This window comes from Ursus maritimus, unplaced genomic scaffold, assembly GCF_017311325.1.
Source record: "Ursus maritimus isolate PB19 unplaced genomic scaffold, ASM1731132v1 scaffold_6, whole genome shotgun sequence".
Taxonomy (NCBI): domain Eukaryota; kingdom Metazoa; phylum Chordata; class Mammalia; order Carnivora; family Ursidae; genus Ursus; species Ursus maritimus.
Window position 1 is genome coordinate 3,437,377 of NW_024426774.1, and position 26,205 is coordinate 3,463,581.

A 26,205-nucleotide genomic window follows, 5' to 3' on the forward strand; every position below is an offset into this window, starting at 1 on the left:
TTGGATGGTGCAGGGCGGGTGCCAGGCATGTGTTACCCGGTACGTGCTCGCCCCCCATACTGGACTTGGAGCCTGAGAGGACAGGGACTGTGCTGTATTTGATTTTATGTCCTCAGAATCTGGCCAGATAGCATTAGTGATTGGAATGTGTATCTGAACACAGCTGGTTGGCCTCTGCTCACGAGCTGACCATTTTCTCAAACCCACAACCAGAAGGCGGACCGAAGTATGTTCCTCTTCTTCCAGGTCCCAATTTCTGAGAAGCCCTGACCAGCTCAGCTTTTGTTCAGCTCTGGGGGTGTCTTCTTCCTAGTCCCACTTCTTAGATCTTTGGCATGATGAGACAAAATATGGATGATGGCAAACTGTAATTGACAGTCTTTCTTTTGCTTTTAAGAGCTTTGAAGAATTAATTGAATCACTTTTCCCCCTGCTTTCCTCATAAATTTTTTCACTCTGAAGTTTAATAGAAGAAAGGTGAGTGGTCTTTTGTGTGGGTGGAGAGGGAGGTCAGGACTCTATATTAAAATGCAGCCCCTGAGAGACAGAGAGTGACAGGTTCCTAATCTTCTGCTTGGTAGAGGCCCAAGATCTTTGAATTGAGAACTGGTACGGGTGATGAGAAGCCTTTTCCAAACATTCTTTTTTTCAGAGTCCTGGTTTTAGTAGCAATGAGAACAGGCTGAAATCTGGATGTGTTTTTTTGTGGATAATTGTCTTTCTCAGTTGCTCCCAAGATTCTGTCATTACATTGTCTGCCAGATGTAGTTCTTGATGTTATTAAAAGCTTTAAGTTTATGCAAATTGATTGACTTACTGGGAGAGGCTGAGGTGGGAAACTACGAACCAGACGATATTTTGAACTAGAACCCAAAGGTCTTAAATGTCAATGTAAACGATAAAAGTCTATATTTTGAAAGAGAAAATAATCTTGCTTGATGTCAACAGCCAAAACCCAGTTTTATTTGTACATTTGAGTCAAATTTGAGAAGAACAGTAAGTGACTTCATTATGTTACTGAACCAGGTGTGGGAGCAAAAGTTGGATTTTTTTTTTTTTTAAAGGCTGAACAATAGCTGGGTGGTTTGGTGCATTACAGTCATCTGTAAACACAGTGAGAACAGGAAAGAGTGGAGTCACTTCATGTGTCAGTGTCACTATTTGTATCTGGCCCAGTGAATACAGCGAAGCTCCTTTCCATTTTTTTCTGTGAAGAAGGCTTCATAAAAGAACACACGGACTCCCTCGTGACTTTTATTAGATTTGTAACTCAGTGCCGTCTCTTTGTTCTGGCTGAGGGAACACCTGGTCCGAAAGGCAGGGTAGATCACTCAGCAAACCCCGACTTCCCAGGGACAGTGGCATTTTCTTAAGGAACATAAGATTACCTGCAGGTCTCTAGAAAGGAATCAAGAGTGTGTTCTGGTCACCAAACAAATACCAGATTCTGTATTCAGGGAGAAAGCTTAAAGCGGGGATCCTGAGAGCATGGTTACTTGACCATACAGAGGACAGCGGTGTCCTAGAGTGACAACAAAAAGACGAGGGACCTCCGAATCTTACGTGAAGGTGGCATGGCTGCCTTCTGCTGGTAAAGCAGGTGGTGTTTTAGTGATTTAAAAATTCTTCTGTAAGAGTAGTAAATATAGAGATGATTTCCCATTGACAGAACTCGGTTCACTCTTTCTAGAGAGGTCTGGCAATCTTCTCTTGGCATCGAGACTTCACTAGCTACAGGTGAGTTTCTTATTTTCTGGGTCTATGTTGGAAGTTTAATTTACCTCTCACACATATAACACTTCTGTGCTAGCCTACCAAAACATGTTCTGATGGACCTTCCAGTGATGGAGGAATGAAGAGGGTGACAAATTTTCTCCCCCCCACCAATACAGCTATAAAACTGGATAAACTTGTCAAAACCATTTTAGGGCTCTGGAAATTGACCAGAGGCAAACAACATTTTGAGAAGCATTTATTCATTAAAAGAAACTGCTAAACTTGGAGAAAGAATAGTGGGAACTGATAGTATTCTTGCCTGGGGTTTCCTCCAGTCCTCACTCCTTGGCAGAGGAATCCTGTTAGTGCAGGGCTGCCCATGGACACAACAGCTTTGATACCAGAAACAGCTGACTCAGTTTTGAGAGCAGAAAACTCGCACAGTGATGAGCAGAGAATGCCTCCAGCTCTGCTGTCCTGTAGATATGGGGCATGCATCGAATCGGGAGATACTGGGAATAAGAGAGCCACAAAGGGACTTGAGAAGATTTCCATGCAACACTGGCTGCTTGGAGGCTGCATCCAGGCACAGGGAGGCCTGAGAGGGCCTGGGGGAGAGTACAAGCTGGGACAGACCTGACAAGGGCTGGACTGTGAATGAGTTCTCTAACCCACATGTAGATACGTGGACAGATGGCAGTGCCTTACTGGCTGATGGTGTTTGAACACATGCTCTGTAAGCCCCAGCTGACCACTGAGCTGTGCAGACACAGGGGTGACCCCTAGAGCGAGACTGAAAAATAAAATCCAGGTATTTAAAAAACTGAGCAGAGACGTCAGCTGCTACATACCATGGGTGAGAAAGAGCAGATTAAGTCCAAGCTAAAAAACAAAAACAGCACAACAATGCTCAAGGAAAAGAAGAACAATAAAAATTGAGTTACTGTATTATTTAATATGTCCAGTTTTAAACCAAAAATTAGGACAAACAGGGAAAAGGCAGTCAACTGAAACTGCGTCTAAACAGATCCAGATGTTGAATTTACCAAAGATTTCAGAGCAGCTATTATAAATGTGTTCAAAGAAATGAGATATGATGACCATGAGTCAACAAATAGGGAATATCAGTAAAGACATAGGATTATTCATAAGAACCTAATGAAAGTCCTAGAGTTGAAACGTTAATAACTGAAATGAAAAGTGTAGTAGACGCACTACGTAGTGGTTTGTGATGGCCAAAGAAAGAATCTGTAACCTTAGAGGTGGATCAGTAGATATTAGCCGGTAGAAGAAATCCCAAACATACTGGAGAACAGCAAACCGCTGGGGAGTCCTGTGGGGCGACATCACACACTCCAACACGTGTGTAGTCAGTGCTCCCAGAGGAGAAGCATTTGAAGAAATAATGTCCATCAGTATCCCAAATTTGATGAAAAACACGAATCTGCAGACCCAAGAAGCTCAGCAAAGCTCAAGTAGGATAAACAAACAGATCTTCACTAAGGTATGCTGTAGTCACACTGTTGAAAGACAGAATGAGGCCATCTTGAAAGCAGCAGCAGGAGAGAAGCCTCTCATTGTCTACGGAGGAAGAGTGTGGTTATTACCGGAAACAGTGGAGGCCAGAAGGAATTAGAATGACATAGTCTACATGCCGAAAGAAAAAATTTTCAACCACAAGTTCTATAACCAGCAAAATTATCCCTCAAAAATGAAGGTGAAATAAAGACATTCCCAGATACACAAAGACCTGCCTTACAAGAAATTCTAAAGGAAGTTGTTTGGGTTGAAAGGTTATATAACAGACAGTAACTGGAATCCACAGGAGGAAGTGAAGATCTCCAGAAATGGTAAATGTGGGCGGAGAAGATAAAAGATGGTGTACATATAAGTTTTCTTCATTATCTAAAGGGCTATCTGAAGCAACAATTATAACACTGTATTATTAGGAGTATAGCATGTATAGGTGCCATATATGTGATAATAGTAAAAAGGACGAGGAAGGAAATGGAGCAGTACTGGAGCAAACTTGCTGTATTTTATCAGAATTAAGTCACCATTAATCTGAAAAAGAGTGTGATAAGGTAAGATACATACTGTAGTCCCTAGAGTCATCACTGAGAAAGTAACTAAAAAATGTATAGTGAAAAAAACCAACATAGGATTAAAACAATATGCTACCAACATTCTTTAATGCGGAATGAGGCAGTAAAGGAGGAACAAAAAAAGACCTCAGACACACCTGAATCAAACAGCAAAATGGCAGATGTAAATCTAACCACATTGGTAATTACGTTAAATGTGAATCGAAAGGCAGACTGGATTTAAAAAAAAAATGACCTAATCGTATGCTATCTGCAAGACACATTCTTTAGAAGAGAAGACACCAACAGCTTGGAAATAAGAATGGATAAGACGTATCTTGCAAACAGAAACCGAGCAAGTGCTGGAGCGGCTGTAAAAACACTGCAGAGCTAATACATGAGTTTGGCAAAGTTGCAGGGCTACAAGATCAGGAGACACAATCAATTATATATATATATTATATGTTACATATATCCTGAATAGTCCAAAAATGAAAATACAAAAGCAATTCTGTTCATAGTAGCATCGAAAGAAATAAAATCCTTGGAATAATTTAATAAAAGATCTGCAACTACACTTGGAAACTGTAAGACATCTCTGAGAGAAATTAAAGGAGATTAAATGGGGCTGCCTGGCCGGCTCCATCGGAAGAACACGAGACTCTTGATCATGGAGTCGTGGGTTCAAGCCCCATGTTGGGTGTAGAGCTTACTTAAAAAAAAAAAAAAAAAGATTAAATGGAGAGATACTTCATAATCATGGGTTGGAAGGTTTGTATTGTTAAGATGGCAGTTCTCCCCACACTGATTCACAGATGTAATATAGTCTCTCACAAAAATTTAGGAAAGTGTTTTAAATAGAAATTAAAAGGCTGATCATAAAATATATATGAAAATACAAAGGACCTTGAATAACAAAAATATTTTTTGAAAAAGAAAACAAAGTTAGTTGGACACTATGGCAGAGTAATAAAGATGTTGTGATAATAGTATAAGGATGGGCATGTATCTCACTGAAACAAAATTGGGAGTCTAGAAACAAACCCTTTATTTTTTTATGGTCAGTTGATTTTCAGCAAAAGTGCCATGGCCATTCATTTGGGAAAGGATGGTCTTTTTCCAGGGATGATGCCCGGACAATTGAATTCATGAAGAAGTAAAAGTAGACCTTTACCTCACACCATACATAAAAAGTCACTCAGAATGTATCATAGACCTAAACATGGCACCTAACACTATAAAACTTTAGAAGAAAATATAGGAGCTCTTTATGACTTCGGGTTAAGCAAAGACTTTTTAGGTATGACCCTCAAAAAATGGCCCCCACAAAAAATTGACTAATTGTACTTCATCAGAATGAAAACCTTTTATTCTTCAAAAGACACTTTTATTTTTTTTTTAAGATTTTATTTATTTATTTGACAGAGATAGAGACAGCCAGCGAGAGAGGGAACACAAGCAGGGGAGTGGGAGAGGAAGAAGCAGGCTCATAGCGGAGGAGCCTGATGTGGGGCTCGATCCCATAACACCGGGATCACACCCTGAGCCGAAGGCAGACGCTTAATGACTGCGCCACCCAGGCGCCCCTTCAAAAGACACTTTTAAAACAATAAAAAGCAAGCCACTGGGAGATAATAATTGCAACACATATATGTGATTCAGGACTTCATCCAGAATATATAAAAAACTTTTACCACGCAATACTAAGACAACCCAATTTAAAAATCGGGAATATGGGGCTCTAGTCAACAAGTACTCGAATATCTGAGTACCTGCTTCGTGCCCTAGGACAAAGACCAATGCCAAGCCTCCCGGAACTCAGGCGGCTGGGCCAGACTGCAGTTGTAGTACAGTGGGCAGAGGGACATACCTTGTCAGACTACGGCTCCAGCTGCTGGGTAGATGGCATCGTCCCAGGGAATGTGTAGCAGGAGCTACCAGAGGGACTGGGAAACCAGACAAGACTTGTTGGTAGCTGCAGACCTGGAAGGTACGTGGGGAGAGAGAGGCAGACCCACAGGAGTAGAGGCAGGACTGGATGGAGGATTGGCTGTGGTGCATGAAGGAAAGGGAGGAATCGGCTTCTGGAGGCTTGAGCCGCCAGCGGGATGGTGTTGGGTGTCACATACCAGCTGGAGGAGAACATGCTGGCTCTCCACCTCAACTCAGCTGGAGAGGCTTTATTAGACGCTCACGGCGGTGTCGGGTTGGCAGTCAGACGGGTCTGGTGATGGCAGTGAAAGCTTTCAAGCCTTAAAATTAACTGAAATCTTCCAGGGGGAAAATTGTTAATACATAAGAGAAGGCTGAGGCTTTGTTCAAGCAACTTTTCTCCAAGTCACAGCCAGTAAGAGGTCAAGACAGCATTCCGACCTGGGTCATTCTTTGCTCCGGAATCAACTTCTGTGTTTTCTTGAGACACCCTGATTTAAAAACTTGACCTTTGCTTCTCACTTTCTTTAAGCAGAAAAAGTTATAGAAAGTTGGAGTTCGGGGTGCCTGGGTGGCTCAGTCAGTTAAGCGTCTGCCTTCGGCTCGGGTCATGATCTCAAGGTCCTGGGATCGAGTCCCAAGTTGGGCTCCCTGCTCAGTAGGGAGTCTGCTTCTCCCTCTGCCTCTCCCCCTGCTCATGCTTGCTTGCTCTTTCCTCTCTGTGAAATAAATAAAATCTTAAAAAAAAAATAGTTGGAGTTCTTTTTACTTTTCCTTGGAAATCCATAGCGCTTTCTTTCACATTCTCTCCCTTAGCCAGGGACTTCTTTCCTTGGGCTGTTTGACCGTTCTTATGACTTCCAGACTTCCTTTTTCTTACAATCCATCATATACATCGATTAGTCTTTATTATTCTCCAAGTAACTATTTCATCCTATTACTTCTTTGCTCAAAAACCTCGGAATGCCTACAGGAGAATACCCAGAATATTCATATTGAAGAAATCCATGCCCTTCAGAATACTTTGAACTTTGTTTTACCAACTAAGCTTATTTCCTGTTGTTTTTCCCAGTTTTTGCTAGACAGGTATCACTCTGGCCATGGAACGGTATACTGACTCTTGGCTCTACACACTCAACTGGGAAGCACCATCTTCTCTGTCGCTCTTCTGTGTTTGGGGCTGACATAGACATTGTCATCCTGGGAGGAGTCTTCCACTCCCTCTCTGGCCTGTGGTGATCTTGTCACACTAATTCTATTATACCCTATATTCGTCTTCTCAGTACCATTCACTTGTAAGCACGTGTCCCACCCAACAGAACTGAAGAGAATGTCTTCTCTTTGTCAGGCTCCTTGAGGAGCTCAGTGTCGTGAAGGATGTGGACAGCTAAGAAACCAGTTTTTACAAAGTGTGGTAAAGCTATTCTACATGGAGCACCATGGATACATTGAGACAGAAGTGACTGGCGTTTAGAGCTAATCCTACCGTACCCAGCACTGTTACTCATGATTGGCTGTCAGACATTGCGACAACATCTCTGGAGAACTTGTACCTTTCCGTTCTTTCTATTCCTCTATAAAAGGCGCGGGTATTGAGTCAAAATGACGTCTTTAACAACCAACTCTAGGAAAAGATAAGACATGATCTTAAAATGTGAAGAATGGTTATTGTGTATCTTTAAGAGGGTGTGTTTATAAATGTAATAGTGGAAAGAGCTTTCAAACTTAGTTCTTAGAGAGACCACATGGCTAGTTGATTTATCACCTGTTGCTTGAGGATAAATTAAACCGTTAATTGTAATACTTGAGCAGAAACAGTGTATCTTACAATGTGTTATTGTGTGCAGAGTAAAAAAAATGAGAACCGTATCCCACTTATTAAAAGTCCATTAAATGTATAGCTAGATTATTAGAATAAAATTTGGGAAATTATCAAAAAGATTTTAGAAACCTGACATTTTGATAATGGTTTTAAGATGAAACTTTGCAACTGCCAGTTGTTTGTAGCAGATTAAATGCACACACTTACCTGAAACTCCACTGAAGTGGTAGGAAGCCATCAGAGCCATAAAGTCAGAGACGGAGTTGTTGGAAGAGCTGAAGCCCCAGGGGACGCAGGGGACGGTGCTGTTGAGGGGCCTGACCACCCTGCCCGTCCAGGGATCGGTCCAGGAGAGGGGGTGTGTGGGCCTGCGCACAGCTCTGTCCACGTCGTACCCTGTGAGTTTGAAACTCTGTGCACGTATGACTTTCATAGAAATAGAGACGAAAGAAGAGGTGAGCCCCCTTCAGGATGTTGACCTGACTTTCAGATGCCGTTGCCTAGAGAAACAATTCTTCAGGTCGCCTTCCACGTAAAAACCACTAAATGAAAACAGACAAACTCAATTAATCGTAATGTTTTTAAATAGAAAATACAAATAATTTTTAAGAAATGATCTTTCCAAGGCTCTGCTCCTATAAATTGTTTATTACTTTTCAGTCTGCATTTCTCATTAGTGCCATCTTTAGAGTTAAATCTAATGCCCCTCACCAATGTTTAATTTTTAGTTCTCAGCTTATGTTTATTGCTGTTTAGATAAAAAATAAAAAGACTAGCTAGATTGGGTGAATTGTAGTTATTTAATTTGAAATGGTATATTCTGGAAGTGGAAATACATAATTGTGGATAGAAATTTGGAGATAGGTTTTGAGAGAAATGGATTTAATATGTAGGCTTGGAGAATTATTTATTTATAGGTGTTTAAGCTGAGTGGAGTCTCATTTAAAAATTACATGATAACCTACGGGCTTCAGGATTATATGCCAGCAAGTAGAGGTACGGTTTGGAGATACCAGTTTGAATAAAACTTGATCCTGGACTTAAAGGCTTTTGTGACCCACTAGTTTTAACCTGAGCTTACTGCAGTCAGCACTGTGTTTCCACCCAGCAGTACCAGGGAGACAGAGGGAGAGGAACCAACTGGACCAAGGATGGTTTAGCAACAATTTTACAAGAATAAAATTATTTTTAAAGTGAAATGGAGCCCTATCTCACCAAATTAATTAATGCGAAAATAGTACCAGTTCAAAATCATGACCAATTTCAGACAACACTGATGGTAACTAACCTGTCCTTCCCCTGAATTGCTGGAATTTCTGTGATCTGCCCGTGCACACATGTGAAGGGTGCTTTGAATGTTGCCAGGTTTCTCTAGAATCAGTCATCCTAATGTTATCAGTCTTCAATAGTAGTTACTCCTTGGTTGTAATCAAAAGAAAAGTGTATGTAAATGTGTATCATTCATCCAGTAGAACCAAAGAAAAGAGTTTTAGTTTTTTTAAACGAATGAGATCCTGGGTTAACAAAAGTTCTTGAAGAAACTTGGATTTTGTTCTGGGTGTGATGGGCAGCTGTTGGGGAGTCTTGAGCACTCTGGATGCAGTGTTTAGAACAGACTACGGAGGGAGTAGGGGAAAGACAACTAGTCAGATGCTATTACAGCAGTCCAGGCCCAGATCCGCTCCCAGGGGGAATTACTCAATCCAGTGTATATTTGTAGATAGATTTGGGTGTGGATATGAGTCCTAGTGATATACGATATGAAGTTGGATTTGGAGATCTGCAGTATGGGGGTGGGAATCACAAAGATACATCAAAAAGGACTTCAGTTTTTTGGGCAAAACAACTGCATGAGAGAAGGTGCCGTTTACCAGGATGGAGAAAACTAGGGAAAAGGTGGTCTTGGTGGGATCAGAATTTCTACTTGGAACATGTTAGGTTCCAGATGCTTACTTACTAAGCAACACCTGGTGATGTTGAGTAGCTTGTTGGTTGTTTGAGATTAGGAGGCATATCTAGGCTGGAGCTTGAGAATCTGGGAGCAGTCAGTGTACAGAGGGCATGGAAATCAGGGGGCAGGGTGACATCCTCTTGGAAATCAGTGCCATTGGAGAAGAAAACCAAACCCTGGGACCCCAGGATGAGGAGGAATACACAAAGGAGATCGTATTCAATGTGTTTGTTTCCAAACTAAGTTTTAATCAACTTTAGGTGTAATTTACCTAAAACAAAACCACCAGTTCAGTTCAGTTCCAGTATAGTTAACATTGGACAACTGCATAAACTGTGTAACCACCACCCAAATCAAGATAGACAACATTTTTACTCATTCCCCAAAGTTTCTTCCTTTCCCTGTGTAATCAGTCTGGCTCCGTCTCCTGCAACCAGTGATCTGCTTCCTGTCACTAGAGATTAGTTTTGCCTGTTTTAGAATTCTGTATAAATGGAACTCTATAGTGTGTAATCTTTTGTGTCTGCTCCCCCTTTTCTAACTCAGCTTAATGTTTTAAAATTCATCCATGTCATTGTGTTTATCAACAGATTGTCCCTTTTGTTGCTGAGTGGCTTTCCATTGTGTAGAATGTATGTACCATAATTTATCTTTCACCTGTTTATTAATGGACATTTGGGTTGTTTCAAAATTGGGGCTATTATGAGTAAAACTTCCAAAACATTTTTGTACAAGTCTTTGGTACAAGTCTTCAACGGATATATGTTTTCATTTCTCCTGCATGTGTGCAGCAGAAGAATTTTTGGGACACAGGGTGAAAGTATATTTAATTATATAAGAAACTGCCAAACTTTTCCAGAGTAGTTATGTGAATTTTCATTCCCACTGGTGAAGTATGAGGACACCTGTCACTTTACAGTCTCAAGCACACTTGGTTTTATCATACTTTTCAATTGTAGTCATTCTAATGGGTGTTTAGTGGTACATCACTATGATTTTAATTTCGATTTCTCATGATTAACGGTGTCAAGCATTTCTTCTTGGGCTAATTGACCAATTGGACACCTTTTGGTACATGTCTGTTCAAATCTTCTGGCTCGAACTTTACTATTATTTTACAATTCATTCTTTTTACATTTGGATATGTCTTTTGTCAGTTTTATGAATTATGAGTATTTTCTCCTCATTTGTGACTTGCCTTTTCATTTTCTTAGTGGTGATTTTTTAAATTAAGTTTTTAATTTTCATTCCTGTATAGTTAACATACAGTGTGATTATGAATCTGACGTGGACAATTTAGTGATTCAACACTTCATACGTTACTCCGTGCTCGTCATGATAAGTGTACCTTGGTAGTGATTTTTGAGGAACAGAGCTTTGAAATTTTGAGAAGTCAGTTTATCAATTTTTTACTTTATAGTTTAGAGTTTTTTGTGCCTTTTCCAAGAAATCTTCATCTGCCCTAAGATTGTGAACATTTTCTTTTAGAAGTTTTATAGTTTCATTGTTTAGGCTTTGATCACAGATCCATTCTGAGCTAGTTTTTGTATGTTATGAGTTAAAGCCTGAAATTAACTTTTTTTCTATACGTATAGACATTTGTCCCAGCATTGTTGATTGCAAATACCATCTTTTCTGTATTAGACTGCGACTCGTCTATATGTGTGGCTTTATTTCTGGACTCTACACTGCTTGTTGACCCACGTGACTAACTTTGCACAAGACTTACACATCAGAATACTGGCTTGACTTTCTCCTTATTTTGCCTTCTCCCTCTGTGTATACTCTCCAAGACCCTGTTTGCTTATATGCATTTTGTTTTATAGTGTTCCGTGTATTTTTCGAGTTGTTTCAAATATTATATAGAAATGCAAAGACTACAGACTAGCCAACAGTGTGTTTGAAAGAGAAGAGCAAAATTCCAAGGTTTCACAACTTAAGTACCTGATTTCAAGACCTAAGTATAAGCAAACAGAGTCTGGGAAAATATAGACAGAGGGAAAGGCAAAATAAGGAGAAGACGGTAAGTTAGAATACAGATGTGCAAGCCTTTTCTGCAGCTGACCAATAACCAAGGTCATCTGAGCTCATGCACCTTGGAAAGTGAACAGCTTAATTTGATTTCAGCACGTTAAAACAATTACTCATTTGTTCGATTTTGTCTTTGCTCCCATTAGGATTTTGAAACTTTTGGTGATGTTACCTGGTTTCCTCCTTCGGGGAGAATTCTTTTTCATTTCCCCTCAGCATTTCTGAGCTCTCTGTTTTTTCCTGAACAGTCTCCAGTCTGTAGCTGATATCTAAATGAATAAATATTTAAATGTGATTTCTCTTTTTGAAATGAGGCAGTAATTCAACATTTATATTTTAACAAAAAGAAAATGTTCTGTTCTAGAACTCTTTAAATGCTATTGCTTTAATTTTGTTATGAGTAATAATTATATCAGGATGCTTTTGGCTGCAAAGAGCAGAAATCCCAGCTCATGGTGGTATAGTGGTGTGGACAGTATAGAAAGATTTACCTCTCAAAGCAAGAGGTCATGAGGCAACGCAGCTCATTTTGGCTAATTCAGCAACCCAGTCTTAATGAGGGCACCAAAAAGCTCTACTTAACTTTTCTATTTTGCCATCCTAGCGTATTGACTTTGTCCATAGACTAACTCCTTTTATAAGCTAAGGCTGGCTGCTGTCACTTACAGACACGACACTAGCAAGGGTCATACTTCAAGAAGGAGCAAAGCCTTTCCAGAAGCTCTATGTCAAGTTTCATTGACCAGACCTTAGTTTTATGCCTGCCCATAAACCAGGCATAAAACCTTGCAAGAGGGACAAGATCACAGTTGATTGAGTTAGAGTGTCAGGACCCCTGTGTGTCTGCCTTTTTTAAGTAACTCTTACACTGTCAGGTAGGAATAATAAAAAGTGTTGAGGCCATTATTTACATCTTGGTCCAAAACTCCTTGGAGTTTTTGCATGTATATTTTTCTGTTTGAAGGCACTCAGTGAAACTCATACCTTGAGCATAGCCCTCGTGGTGTAATACCATGCACATGCATACTGGTTCCTATGTCTGCTTCCCTCTGCTGAAGTGTGAGTGCGAGAAGTCAAAGGCTTGCCCAGTCACCCTGCCCTGCGATCTGACTCCGAAGAAAACAACTAAAGTTTAATGTGCTTTGCCTTCAGTTCGGAATGCATTTCAGTTGCAGATAATAGGGGAAAAATTCACCACCTGGGATTCTTGCTGGATTCGGTTGTTTAGAGCCAATGCAGCAGCTCATTGTGTCATTAAAGAAGCAGGATTCTTCTCTTGCTCTCTTGTGCTGAGACTGTTTGCCACCTCATGGATGCAAGATGGTTGCTACAACAACCATTAGATCTGTTTTCTGGGCAGAAAGAATTCAAAAGTGTGAAAAGCCACACCAGCTGTCTCTCCCCTTTTTTGTTTTTAGGAAAACTATCTGGCACTATACATTAGAAATACATTGTGAGCCGCAGATGTAATTCTCAATTTTCCAACACTCACAGTTTAAAAAGGAAAAAAGAATATATTTTATTTTGCCCAGTATATTTAAAATATTATCATTTCAAAATATAGTCTGTATAAAAATTATTAATGAAAGATCTTAAATTCTTTGTGAAGGCTTCAAAAAGCAGAGTGTATTTTGCAGCTGTAACACATCTCATTTTAGACTAGCTGCATTTCAAGTACTCCATAAGCGCATGTGGCTAGTCAGTGGTACGCTGGGAAATGTTAGCGACTAATGGGCTTTGTGGGTAAGCAAGATGCATAAGTATACATATGCAAACTTATTATAAATTTTACTAATATAGTGGATAGATAGTACATAATTTACAAATAATAAAATATACAGTACTCTCCATTGTTAATTGTAAGAAGAGCCAGTTGGTTCTTACAGAATGCTTTCATTGATTCTTGCCAAACTCTTACAAGGCTCACCTGTAGTTGCACTTCCTCCATAATTTGACAAACTCGACTACAAATAAATGTTTGGTTACCAGCCAGTTCAGTAATAAAGTTGCTTATATCATGGATAAACGAAGGCATTTCTAAATGGATGTTGGTTGATATTTCTGTTTGTGTCAGTGAATAAGATGAAAATCAGACAAGGAAGATGTATGTTGGAACTTCACTCCTCTGGCCATGTGTGAGCAACTTCTCTGCTGTCTCAGTAGTAGGTTTTGCATCACGGGAGATGATTTCCTCTTTCTTTCTTGTTCACAATACAATGGCTGTAGTCATGACAACCTTTTAAAAGTTTAATGTGCATTACTAGCATTTTCTTCGTTGTTTTTCCCCCTACCTTTGTGTTCAGCATTTTAATTCTAATTCAGGTGAGTCAACTTGCCCATAAATATTTCAGGGCTCCAGGATCATTACAGTTGCTGTTGTAGCTGTGCTATTGTAAGGCAGAAGCCGCCACAGACACGTAAACAAACGGGCCTGGGCGTGGCCAAGTAAAATGTTATTTACAAAATCTGGCAGTCAGGGAAGTTTGGTCTACAGCCTTTAGTTTGTTGATCCTTGGTTTAAATGATCAAGAAGGTTTATAGTTTTGCCAATTTTTATAGTGTAAATGCTTCTATCCTGGTAGCCTTGAAACAACTAGCTTGAAGTTCCTGAATGGGGGTTGGGAAGAAACGCTGAGTAGCTCACCGTTCCGGAGTATTTCGGTCATGCAGATGCAGGATGTACGAATAGCCCAAGAGCACAGAAGACACCAGATGATAAGAAGGAATTGAGAAGCGATGAGTTTTGCATATTTAATGCTTTTGTAATACTATTTATTTAGTTTGATGTTCGCATTTAATTTTTAATACTGGCTGTGTTTAACAACCAGTTTACAAAAATTCTTCAACTAACAGCTTTCATGAGCTGGTATGAGCCAGATCTAGAACACTCTTGCCAATGGAGACCATATTGGACAACACAAATCTAAATCTTTTCCAGGAACCTCAGCAGATTTCTGCATGCATGTCACAGACAAGATCTGTGTATCATGCCACCTCAAGCTGCAAGAGAAGCTGGGCATTGACTATTTAGCCTTTTGGTCTCTAGAGTAGAGGAAAGCAGGGGACAATGGAGACAGAAATGCACATGGTGGGAGTCAACCTAGAGTGTCTACTACAGTTTTGTTCTAGAACTTTCCCCATGATATGTCAGTATATGTTTATATACACACAGTTGTGTGTATAATATGTAGATACATTTGTGCAGGGGTTTTTAGTACCTAAAATGGGATTATTCTTTAGTTCACTTTTTCTGCTTAACTGACTTTCATTTTGTGTGCATATAGATATCTCCTTATTCACTATTGCTGAACTCCATAGCGGGGCTTTCTATTTATTTTATTATTTCCGTTTGTTTTAACTAATACCGTATTGGAGACATTTAGTTGGTTTTCTGTTTATCATTAACATACAATGCTTTAGTGAGTATCTACGTGTAGATCCTTGTAAATATATGTAAGTATTTTTGTTTTTTAGGATAGACTCCAGAAAGTGAAATTGGCAGCTCAAAGAGTATGTACAAATTCTGATGTATACTGCAAAATCACTCACCAAAAAAAAGGCTGTTTAAAATCTCATCCCCACCAACCACATTTGAGAATGCCTATTTTCCCTACCCAAACTGGGTATTGCCTATTTTTAAACTTTTGCCAGTGATATTGGACAAGTATTATCAATTTCTTTATTCATTCATTCATTTATCATTTATTATTTATTTATTTATAATGCTTGACTGGGTGGGGGGAACATGGGTGGGGAAGGGGCAGAGGGAGAGAAACAGAATCCCAAGCAGGCTCCACATCCAGCGCGGAGCCCAATGTGGGACTCGATCTCACAACCTGAGATCATGACCGGAGCTGAAACCAAGAGTTGGACCCTTAACCGACTGAACCACCCAGATGCCCCTAATTCTCATATGCATTTTTTTTATTATTATTGGGATTTTCTGATCATTCCTTATCTTGAATCTCTTTTTTCTTTTTTTTTTTAAGTTTAATATTTTATTTTTTTAGTAATCTCTACACCCAACATGGGGCTCGAACCCATGACCCTGAGATCAAGAGTCATCCTCTCGGGGCACCTGGGTGGCTCTGTCGTTGGGCATCTGCTTTCGGCTCAGGGTGTGATCCCAGAGTCCTGGGATCGAGCCCCACATCAGGCTCCTCCGCTGAAGCCTGCTTCTTCTCCCTCTCCCATTTCCCCTGCTTGTGTTCCCTCTCTCGCTGGCTGTCTCTTGCTCTGTCAAATAAATAAATAAAATCTTAAAAAAAAAAAAAAAAAAGAGTCATCCTCTCTTCCAGCTGAGCCAGCCAGGTACTCCTCATTTATTTTTCTAAATGGACTGACTTTATAATTTTTTAAACTCTGTTATTTACTCATTTACATTTTCATCCATTTTCATTTGATTTCTTAATCCTTATTGATTTGTGGAACTTTTTATTAAAGGTATTAACCTACTATATGTAGTAAATAATTTCTGTTGCTTATTTAATTTTCTGTCATCTGTTCTATAGAAATTTCCAATGTTTACATAGTAAATATTTGTCAGAGTTTAACTTCATGGCATTTATGATTTTTGTTGTACTTATGAAGATTTTCCCATGCCAGAATTTTGAGGGTATTCCTTTGTATTTTATTTTGGTACTTTTTATTGTCCTGGTTTTTTTACATTAATCTGGATTTTTGTATGTGTGTGTGTAGTATGAACCAGGAAACTGTTTTTATTTCTGAAAGAGCTTTTTAACCTTGTTTACCTCATTCATCCTTTTCCCGCTAATTTCATATGCCAGCTTTATAATAAACAAAAACTTCCAGTTGGATGAGTCTTTTTTTTTAACTTTCTTCTCTGTTTGGTTAATCGTTTGATCTGTTTATGAAACAGTACTACATTATAAATCACTGTGACATGTTCTTTTATCTGCTGGGATCGGACAAGTCCTCCTCATCATATGTTTGTTTAGTTTTCCAGAAGACCTTGAACATCAGCCGATCAGGTTCCACTGAGAGTATTGTTAGGATTTTATTTGGGATTATGATGTTAAATTTAGAGATTAATTTGAGAAGGGTGGACTTTATGTTGTTTGGATTTTCAAAATAAGTCTACAGTTAAGTTCATCTATACTAACACATATCCTCCTCCTTTCCCACTTCAGAAACTTCCATACGCTTTTCCCGAGGAATTAGTAGTGTCTCAGGGCTGACAAAGTACTGAATGTTTCGACAATATTTTTTTTTACGTTAAGAAAGCATCCTTTTCTCTAAGTTTGCTGAGATTTCTAATTCTTACATGGAAACATTGTTAAATTTTATTAAATGGTGTTCTCTGTATTGACTGTAGCTGTTTTTCCCTTTGACTCATCACTATGATGGTAGATATTACTAATCCCCTTATATGGAATCATACCTGCGTTTACCAAATAAGCCCTACCTGACCAAGGTATTTTATTTTAAATTACTGTTAGTTGTAGTGTGCTAAACTCTTACTAAGGAATTACTTCAGTTATCTTTTGCAGCATGACAAACCACCCAAATTCTGTGGCTTCACAACAGTTTATTATTGTTTTTCATGGTTCTGTGTGTTGGCTAGACTTGGCTGGACAAACTTTGCTCGAGGACTTATGTGGGTGCTATTACATGTTGGCTGGAACTGCCGTCATTTGAAAGCTTGACTGCTTGACATCCAAGGCAGTTCCCTTCTGGTGTCGAAGTTGGCTGTCGTCTGGGAGATCAGCTGGGACTGTTACCTCTCCATGCGGGCTTGGTCTGCTCACGTGTGATGGCTGTCTCAGACTATGCTAAGGACAAGCATATCAAGAATGAAATGGAGGAAGCTGCCAGACTTCTTATGACGAGGCCTTGAAGTTTCAGGAAGTCATTTCCATTATATTCTATGGGTAAACCAAGTTCCTAGGTCCAGCCCTTCCAAGGGAAGAGGACCATATTCCATCTCTTGCTGTTCGGAGCTACATGAGCAATAGGGTTTTTACTGGGGCAGCAAACTTTGGAGACAGTTCTTCGGCCCCCACAATTTACATACATCTTGCATAAAAAGTATTCTCACTTCCTCCCAAGGCCCCCAGAGTGTCACGTCCTTATGGCATCAAGCTTGACCCCTCCATCTGGTCATCTAAGTCAGGTCTGCAGTGGATGAGGCTTCTTCAGTGTGGTTCCTCAAATACAGCTCTTGTTCACGTGAGGACCAGTGCACTAATGGGGCAGGTTTTTGTCCCCCTCCACCCAGTACCCAGTATACAACGGTGAACAGTGAGAGGATTATAGTAGATGCTTCTGTTAAAAAAGGAGAGGAGTGCAAGTCTCTTAGCAATCTCTGGTCCATAGCAATTGCGAAGTCCAGATGGACACCTGTTTCCCATTCCTTGCGTGGTGCCCCATCTCGTCCCTGTGAGTTGGTCTCTGTGGCTCTTTCTCCACACGCTGAGCTGTCCTTCCTTTTATACAAGAAATGGCCAGATTTTGCAGTTGAACAGCTTTCTTAGCCCGCTACCTACCTGAAGATAATTGGGGACAGAAAGATCTCTTCATTTTGAACTGTTTCTGCCTTTCTGTCCAGTCACGTATAACTCTCTCAAAGACTCATGTGGGCTTCCTAGGTCTCTGTAAATCTCCTGCATTAGACAGAAGCCACTCCCACAGACCTCTTTTAGACCGTCTCCTTTTACTGTGGTCTGAAAGTGCTGTCGGACAGCATCCTCCAGGTTCTTGAAAACGTTCTTGTCTAGCAGGGAGTCTATGAGGCATAACCTTGAGGTTCTTGGAAACCGTTGTTTTTTCTGAGAGGTTCTCTAAAGATGTGCCTTTACCTCTTTCTGAGGTATCATTAAAGAGTACTCCTGACTTCTCTTTACCGTGATTACTTTGAGAATATTTTGTGACTGGAAAGACTGTCCTGAGCCCTATTTTTTTCTAAATTCTGCTAAAATCCTGAATACTGCCCATTTTTAGTTCATTTCTCTATATACACACCTTGTGTGCATCTAGAAGGAACCCGTTGGCACTTTCAGTGGTATGTGTTCTGTTTTCCACGTTGGAGTGAGGAGCAGTGTTTAGCCAATTTCTGTAGCTTCCAATTACAATTTCCTGACTGCGTTTCAGATCTTCACTAGCAATCTCCTTAAGGCCTTTACACTTCTCACCTGCACCCAGTCCTCAAGCCCGTGCTCTGCGCTCCAGATTTTTATTATGGTAGCTCCCTGTTTTCACTTACCAACTTCTGTTCTGAGTCTACCACTTCACAAAACTGTGGTGGCCTAAAACAAATAGGTGTGTTATTTTGCTAATGATTTTGTGGGTCAGGAATTCAGGAAAGGTTCAACTGGATAGATCATCTCTTTTGGATAAGCATCAGCTTCTTCACTCACATATCTTACGATTTGGTGTCTGTCTTCTCACTCTCTCTCCTACACAGTGTGTCATCCTCCAGAGCCTCTCTGTTTGGTGGTCTCAGGATAGTCACACTTCTCTCATGACAACAACTCCCAATAGGCAAGAAGTAGAAGGTGCCAGGCTAATTATGGGCTATGCCTGAAACTAGCAAAGTGTTACTTCTGCCATAATCTACTGGTCAGAGAGCTGGAAGGCCAACCCAGATTCAAAGTGGATAGAGAAATAGACTCTTGTTTGTAATGGGGGAATCAGAAGGTCGGGTTATAGAAGAGTATATGAAATGGGAGATATTGTTGTGGTCATCCTTGGGAAACAAAATCAGCCACATGATTTTTGGAAATTAAGTTTGATTTGTCAGCACTCTACGTGTGAGTATGCATGTGTGTTATTTTGTCAGATATAGTTGTTGGGAGTATATTAGCATTGTAAAACATTTGAATTAGGAAGCTAACCTCCTTTTTTCCCCCCTCAGGAATAAATTAAGTGGATCAAAATTACCTATTTGACTATAGTTTAAAAGATTACTTTAAAAAAAATATTAGTTTATTTGAGAGAGAGAGAGAGAGAGAGTGTGTGTGTGTGTGTGTGTGTGTGAGTCAGGGGAGGGGTAGAGGGAAAGGGAGAGAGAATCCTCAAGCAGACTCCCTGCTGAGCATGTAGCCTGACATGGGGCTCGATCCCAGGACCTTGAGATCGTGACCTGAGCCAAAATCAAGAATCAGATGCTCAACCGACTGAGCCACCCAGGTGCCCCAAGTTTAAAAGATTTCTTTCATAAAACCACCTGAGTTGCCTACACAGGAAACTTAAGATTTTAACTTAACCAAATTATATATATGTATATGTATACATATACATATATATATATATTTTTTTTTTTGGAGAGGGAGAGAGGTGGGAGAGAGAATCTTTTTTCTTTTTAAGATTAATTTATTTGAGAGAGAAACAGTGACAGAAAGCACACAGGTGGGGAGGAGAGGGACAACTTAATATAGTTTTTTTGATATGCAATTACTTATAATACCATTTCAATAAACAATCTTTAACTAAAAATGTCACTTTAAATTCAGGTAGGGGCACCTGGCTGGCTCAATTGGAAGAGGCTGCAATTTTTTTTTTTTAAGATTTTATTTATTTATTTGAGAGAGAGAAAATGAGCATGAGCTGAGGGGGGGTGGAGAGCAGAAGGAGAGGGAGAAGCAGGCTCCGCATGAGCAGGGAGCCCAGCATGGGACTTGGTCCCAGGACCCTGGGATCATGACCTGAGCCAAAGGCAGACGCTTAACCCACTGAGCCACCCAGGTGCCCCTATGTTGGATTTTTCCTATTGATTTCTTCTATATGATCAATGTTCAGAAAGTCCTTCCCCAATTTGAGAATGTTTGGATGTTTATCCACATTTCCTGTGTGTTCTGTTTTTTCCCTTGTACAGTAGTTCCGTCTAGAATTATATTGTTAACTACTTAGATGATAATCTCTCCCTGCTCATTTGCTTTGCAGCTTTCATCCTATGCAGTGTTATGTGTTCTAGAATCTGTTTCTCTTCTCTTCATATTGATATGAAATCTCTTCCATACTATGTGTTTAATTATTGTAACTCTGTCCCAAGCACACTGAGAATGTGAAAAATCACTAAATGTTCATGCCTATAAAGTGTGAGTAAATGCCACCTGATCCACACTAAGGATGAATGATTTTAGACTGTTGAGAACAAGTTTTTAAAATCCTATTAAGAATTTGTTTAGTGTGTAATTTAGCCAAATATTTTTGGGTCAAATTGTGTTTTCTAAAAAGAAGGAGGAGTAAATGGAAGAAATACCATACTCACAGTTTTATACGTGTGAATATGACTTCCAAATATATAATTTGGTTTGTGGAGGTCTTTCAAAAGGAAAAAATTAATAAAAGCAGTAATTAGATGCATCTACCATTGAAGATGCTACAAAATTTACAAAAGTAAACTAAAGTAGATACTAGTAAAGAGTTTTTACAGTTTATTGAAGAAAGCTATTTGTGAAATAGATCTAGAAATATTTAATTTTTGAACCATTTAAATTTTGAATCATATGGTTAATAAATTTAAAATGTATTCTTTAACAAAATGAATCTTTTATTTTCACTAATGTAGTGCATTTTTGTTTTACAGATATTGTTTTGTGTTTGCTTTGGGATACCTCACAGTGTGCCAAATTACTAGAGTCTATATCTTTGATTATGGACAATACTCTGCTGATTTTTCAGGGTAAGATTAACACTTTGACTCAGTAGCCTGTTTTATGTATTCTAACATGTTGGTGAAAGGACAACATACAGTTGCATTTAGTAATTCAAATGAAAAGTGATTGACAGATGTTTAAGTTGAAAATTCTTTAATGAATTTAGATGTGTTTTTTTTTAAAGATTATTTATTTGAGAAAGAGAGAGAACACGAGTGCAAGCAGGGGTGGGGCAGAGGCAGAGAGAGAGAGAGAGAGAGAGAGAATATCCAGCAGACTCCCCACTGAGTGAGGAGCCTGACATGGGGCTCGATCTCATGACCCTGAGATCATGACCTGAGCTGAAATCAAGAGTTGGACACTTAACTGACGGAGCCAACCCAGGTGCCCCAAATTTAGATGTTTTCCTTGTAAAGTCTTTTATGGTGCTGTATAAGTCACAAAAATAACCTGTTCTTTTAAGTTAGCTTATATACAATTTCTAAATATGTAGCAATTAAACTTTTCATATGGCATTCTGATATTGGAAGCATTCTCTAATTTTATGGAAATTTCTGCCATTAGTTGTAACTATTGAAAACCAGCCCCTTGGAGTCTGTCCTTGACTCTCTGTTTCTTTCTTTGTTCTCCTGAGCCTCTTTTGTATAGTCATTCACCAGCTTCTGTATAAGATCTGGTCACTTCTTCTTGCTTCTTAATACCCCTTGAGACTTCTGAATTTCCTAGAGAAGACACTTGAGTGTGTATTTTACTTGTATACATTTCACTTTTATGGAATGTACCAAATTCTTTTTTTTTTTTTAAGATTTTATTTATTTATTCGACAGAGATAGAGACAGCCAGCGTGAGAGGGAACACAAGCAGGGGGAGTGGGAGAGGAAGAAGCAGGCTCCTTGCAGAGGAGCCTGATGTGAGGCTCGATCCCATAACGCTGGGATCACGCCCTGAGCCGAAGGCAGACGCTTAACCGCTATGCCACCCAGGCGCCCCGGAATGTACCAAATTCTTATGTCTAGTATTCAACTGAGTTGTGAAAATAACTTCTGCCTTTTTGTTCCTTCAAAAGGAAGATAGTTCCTCCATGGTACTCTTTGTCCTGTGACAAAACTGATTAAATGTCTGCTCCAAGATAAATGTAGTCCAAGTCCCCAAGGACCAACGTGCTCACCATCTTTATAAAGGGACCTCTGCTAAGGATTAGCAAAGTAGAAAAAATAAAGTATATCATAGCATCTATAGAAAACAGTTATTTCAACATTAGAAATGGACCAAAGGTGTATGAGCTTAGAGAAAAATTACTGCTATGAAACAAGAGAATTTTAGAAGATGAAGTTTCTTTTCTCCTTAATGGGATTCAAGTAGATTTTACTTTTTAAAAAGTGATCTAAAAAATAGATTTGGATGAAAGAAGGTTGCATGCAAAAGAACATACAAAACCAAGCCAAAATGAACTGATTAAATACACTAAAAAAAACTGTTAAATTAGCGATATATTGAGTAGAATAGAGAAATATACCTGAAATTCAGAAAAGGAGAATAGATGCTGGCGATCTAGCTTATAAATAATAGAATATTATTCTTGCAGGAAAAGAGCTAATGGGCAGAATCAGTGAATATGTTGGGCCACTGAAAATCTCCGGAATTTGAAGATGTAAGCCAGGTCGCATGTTGTCGTTAGGGTATAATGAAAGTAGGAACTGGTTGTGAATGCTTACAAGAGTCAAGATCACTTAGTTTGAGTTTCCTGGGAGCAGTTACCCTACTGGTCTTGTTCATCGGGGTATCCTTAGTGGTTAGCACACGGTGGCATTAAATAGACACTTACTGAATCAATAATAATAGTAATACCTCAGTAAAGAAGAAAGAAAACACAGTGAGAAGGGCGGGGGGAGAATAACAAACACAATGCGGAAAAACCTGAGCAATGTGGGCGAAGCTGTTCAGTCTAAGAGATAAATTCATAGCTTTAGTGTTTGCGTTACAATGAATTTAGAAATGAATTAAGCCTTTAGTATGAAATAGAAACAAGAAGAACATTCTTGACGAATTCAGTTTATGCATGCTGATAACAGAAACGTTAACATTAGCCACTGGAATAGCCACTGGAAGTTAATAGTGTAAAATCATGAATTTTCAAACTGCCTTCTGGAGTGCTCGGATACTGTAGGCACGTACCGGGGCGGTAAGCAGGCGAGGCTCTGCCCTCCGGTCTTACTTCAGCCCCAACTGCTCTGTGTCTCTAGCTTATATTTTGGAATTCCACATACTACTTCATTTAAAAAATATTATGCTGCTTATATATTTAAACTGCCAGATTTAAAAAGTAATCTAATGTTGCTAATTGAGGTCATGAGTGTGGCTGGCATGAGTACGGATTTGCATGACGCAGTGTTTGCTGGGCCCTCACCACCCCTCCTTTGGTTTGATCTTAGCTGTTACCTTTCTTATTTCTCTTACCTGACATTCTAAACTCTTGTTTACTACTACTCTCTAGCTGAGGATAGGCTAACTGCTGTTAAAACTACAATACAATTTCAGTGGCTCAGCATCGTAAATGTTTATTTCTCAGTCACGTGGCAGTCCTCTAAGGGGCGAGCCTTTGCTTCTCATAGTCAGTTACGGAAGCTTCTTTCTCAGGGCTTCACCTCTTCTAGCATCTCTGGAATCCTCTTGATTACGTTGACGGAGGCGCTGTTGATGAGCAAAGGGAGGGCATGCCTCCTCTCCTCTGCTGTTCACATCCTACCGGAAAAGACTACTTACGTGGCCCACAAATTAGAGGGTAGTTTGCAGTAAGAGCAAAATGCATGTTTAAAAATAGCTTTATATGACATGGCTTTAAGTATTTTGCTGAAATTTAAAATTTCATTTCAATATTTAAATATAATTTAAAACGTTTAAGTATGTGGAAGAAAAACAACATAGCATGTAAAGATGGACAGCCTGATATAAAAGTCCCAGTTTAATGTGTAATGTTTCTCCATTAGGAGAAACATTTGACCACCAGCAGTAAACTGATAAAGATTAGGCAGAGACAAATTAGCTGAAGGAGGCCATCTGGCAGAAGTTGAAGGACTCTTTTTTCTCTCTCTCTCTCTTTTTTTTTAATTGGACACAAGATAGAAAAGAAGCCATCTAGAGGCAGACTCTTCCCCTAATGAAATATTTAGGCGTTTAGAAATCTTCAGTGTGTTTAACACATGAGCAGAAAAGATCATAACTTGATCCTAATTAGGGTAAATACCCAAAATGTTGACTGTCTGCGGAAGGTAGAGTTGAATACAGTGAACCATCCTTTGTCCTAAGCGCTCCTGCTGCCCTGAAGCTGGCAGCATGGGAAGTGAAGCCAGGCTCTTGCTGAGGAATCACATGGGAGCTCTTTTGTCCCGGACAATCTTACTTGCATGAGGCACAGGAAACTGATATTGTGTGTGCGTATGACTCTGTGTGTGTGTGTGTGTGTGTGTGTGTGTGTGTGTGTGTGTGTAGTTAAGCATAAGATCAGGATATGTTTAAAATGTTGATCAGATAAAAGGGACTCACTTCTTTTTTTAAAAAGAGTTTATTTATTTATTTGAGAGAGAGCACAAGCGGGGGCGGGGGGGGGGCGGGCAGAGGGAGAAGCAGGCTCCATACTGAGCAGGGAGCCTGATGCGGGCCTGGATTCCAGGACCCTGAGATAAGGACCTGATCCGAAGGCAGACGCTTAACCAACTGAGCCACCCAGGTGCCCCTAAGGGACTCACTACTTAACAGAAGTTTCTTTTCGCAGAAAGGTTGAAAAGCTACTGAAGTCTTGACTTCTGTGCTAGCCTCAGAAAATAGATACAGGAGAAGGATAAAATAATTAAATAGCTTCCCTTTATATCAGCAATAACCAGTTAGCAAATATAATAGAGAAAGAATCCTAGTTTCACAAGCAGTTAAAAACTATGATATGTCTAGGAATACCTGTAAAAAGAAATGCACAGGACCTCTGTTTAGAAAACTATAAAACTTTCTTTTAGGATATAAGAGAACGCTAACTGGAGAAACATCTTGTTATTCAGATGGTAAAATTCAGTATTATAAAGAGGGAAGTTCCTCTCAAGTTAATCTGTGGGTGTAATGCAGTTCAGGGTGGGGTTTTGAGGGAAATGAGATGAACTGAAAAGTTTCTCTAGAAGCGTAAGTGCTTGAGAGTAGCAATTTCAGTATGAAACACGCTACTGTTTGTCAGGTAGCAGTCACTTAAATATTACAGGACTGACACGGGAATAGACAAAGCCATGAAGCCCGGGGAGAGAAACAGACCCATGGGATCTGAGAAATGAAGGTACAGAATGGAAGTGATGGGATGATAGATCCGGTGGGGAAAGCCCTTCTCGATTATTCAGTAAATGGTATTGAGACAGAAGAAAGGTAAATGCTTGCCTTCTTTGTAGATGAGTAACTTGTGGATGGAAGCAAGAACAGATTTTTTTGGTAGGGAGATAATGAGTTCTGATTGGAGTATGTCGGTTTTTGTCGTGCTGAAGGGATAGCTTAATGCATCCACCAAAAGAGATGTACAAGACATAATCTTCCATTCAAATTAAGGATATGTTTTAGAGCTAACCGCATAGTATCAGCTGCTCAGCAAACATTTTATTACTGCTTACTCCTGTGCGTTCCTTCAGCTAGGATTTACTGAGCATGTGCTATACATTTTACTAGGTGCTAAGTACTTTTGTAGGTGACAGTCCCATCCAGCATAAGGGACAGACTTGGTCTAAAAGCTACAGGTGTGATTGACACATGCAGTCTTTTTTTAGTTTTGTTTTTATTTGGGGGCAGGCAGAAACAGAGGGAGAGAGAGAATCTTCAGCAGGTTCCAAGCCCAGTGCGGAGCCCGACATGGGGCTCGATCTCACGACCCCAAGATAACTGAAAGCAATGAGTCAGACACTCAACACTCAACCCACTGAGCCAGCTGGGCGCCCTGTGTGCACTCCTTTAGGAAAGCCTTGCTCAAATCGAGAGTCTAATTGTAGATGTCTCTTTGTGTTCCGTGCTGAGTTCTAGAAGGCCCTC

The 26,205-nt window shown here is 39.8% G+C and overlaps 1 protein-coding gene across 4 annotated transcripts in view; it reads left to right on the top strand.

Annotated features, from left to right (window-relative positions):
* MBOAT2 (membrane bound O-acyltransferase domain containing 2) overlaps window positions 1–26,205 on the top strand; it is a 117,111-nt gene that overhangs the window by 63,517 nt on the left and 27,389 nt on the right. For 3 of the 4 annotated variants that reach the window (XM_040622829.1, XM_040622831.1, XM_040622828.1), the window contains one exon: window positions 21,084–21,179. The exons of the other annotated variant lie outside the window; for it this stretch is intronic. In XM_040622829.1, the coding sequence (XP_040478763.1) occupies window positions 21,084–21,179 (96 nt within the window). The remainder of the gene's footprint in view (window positions 1–21,083; window positions 21,180–26,205) is intronic. 4 annotated transcript variants of the gene reach the window in all.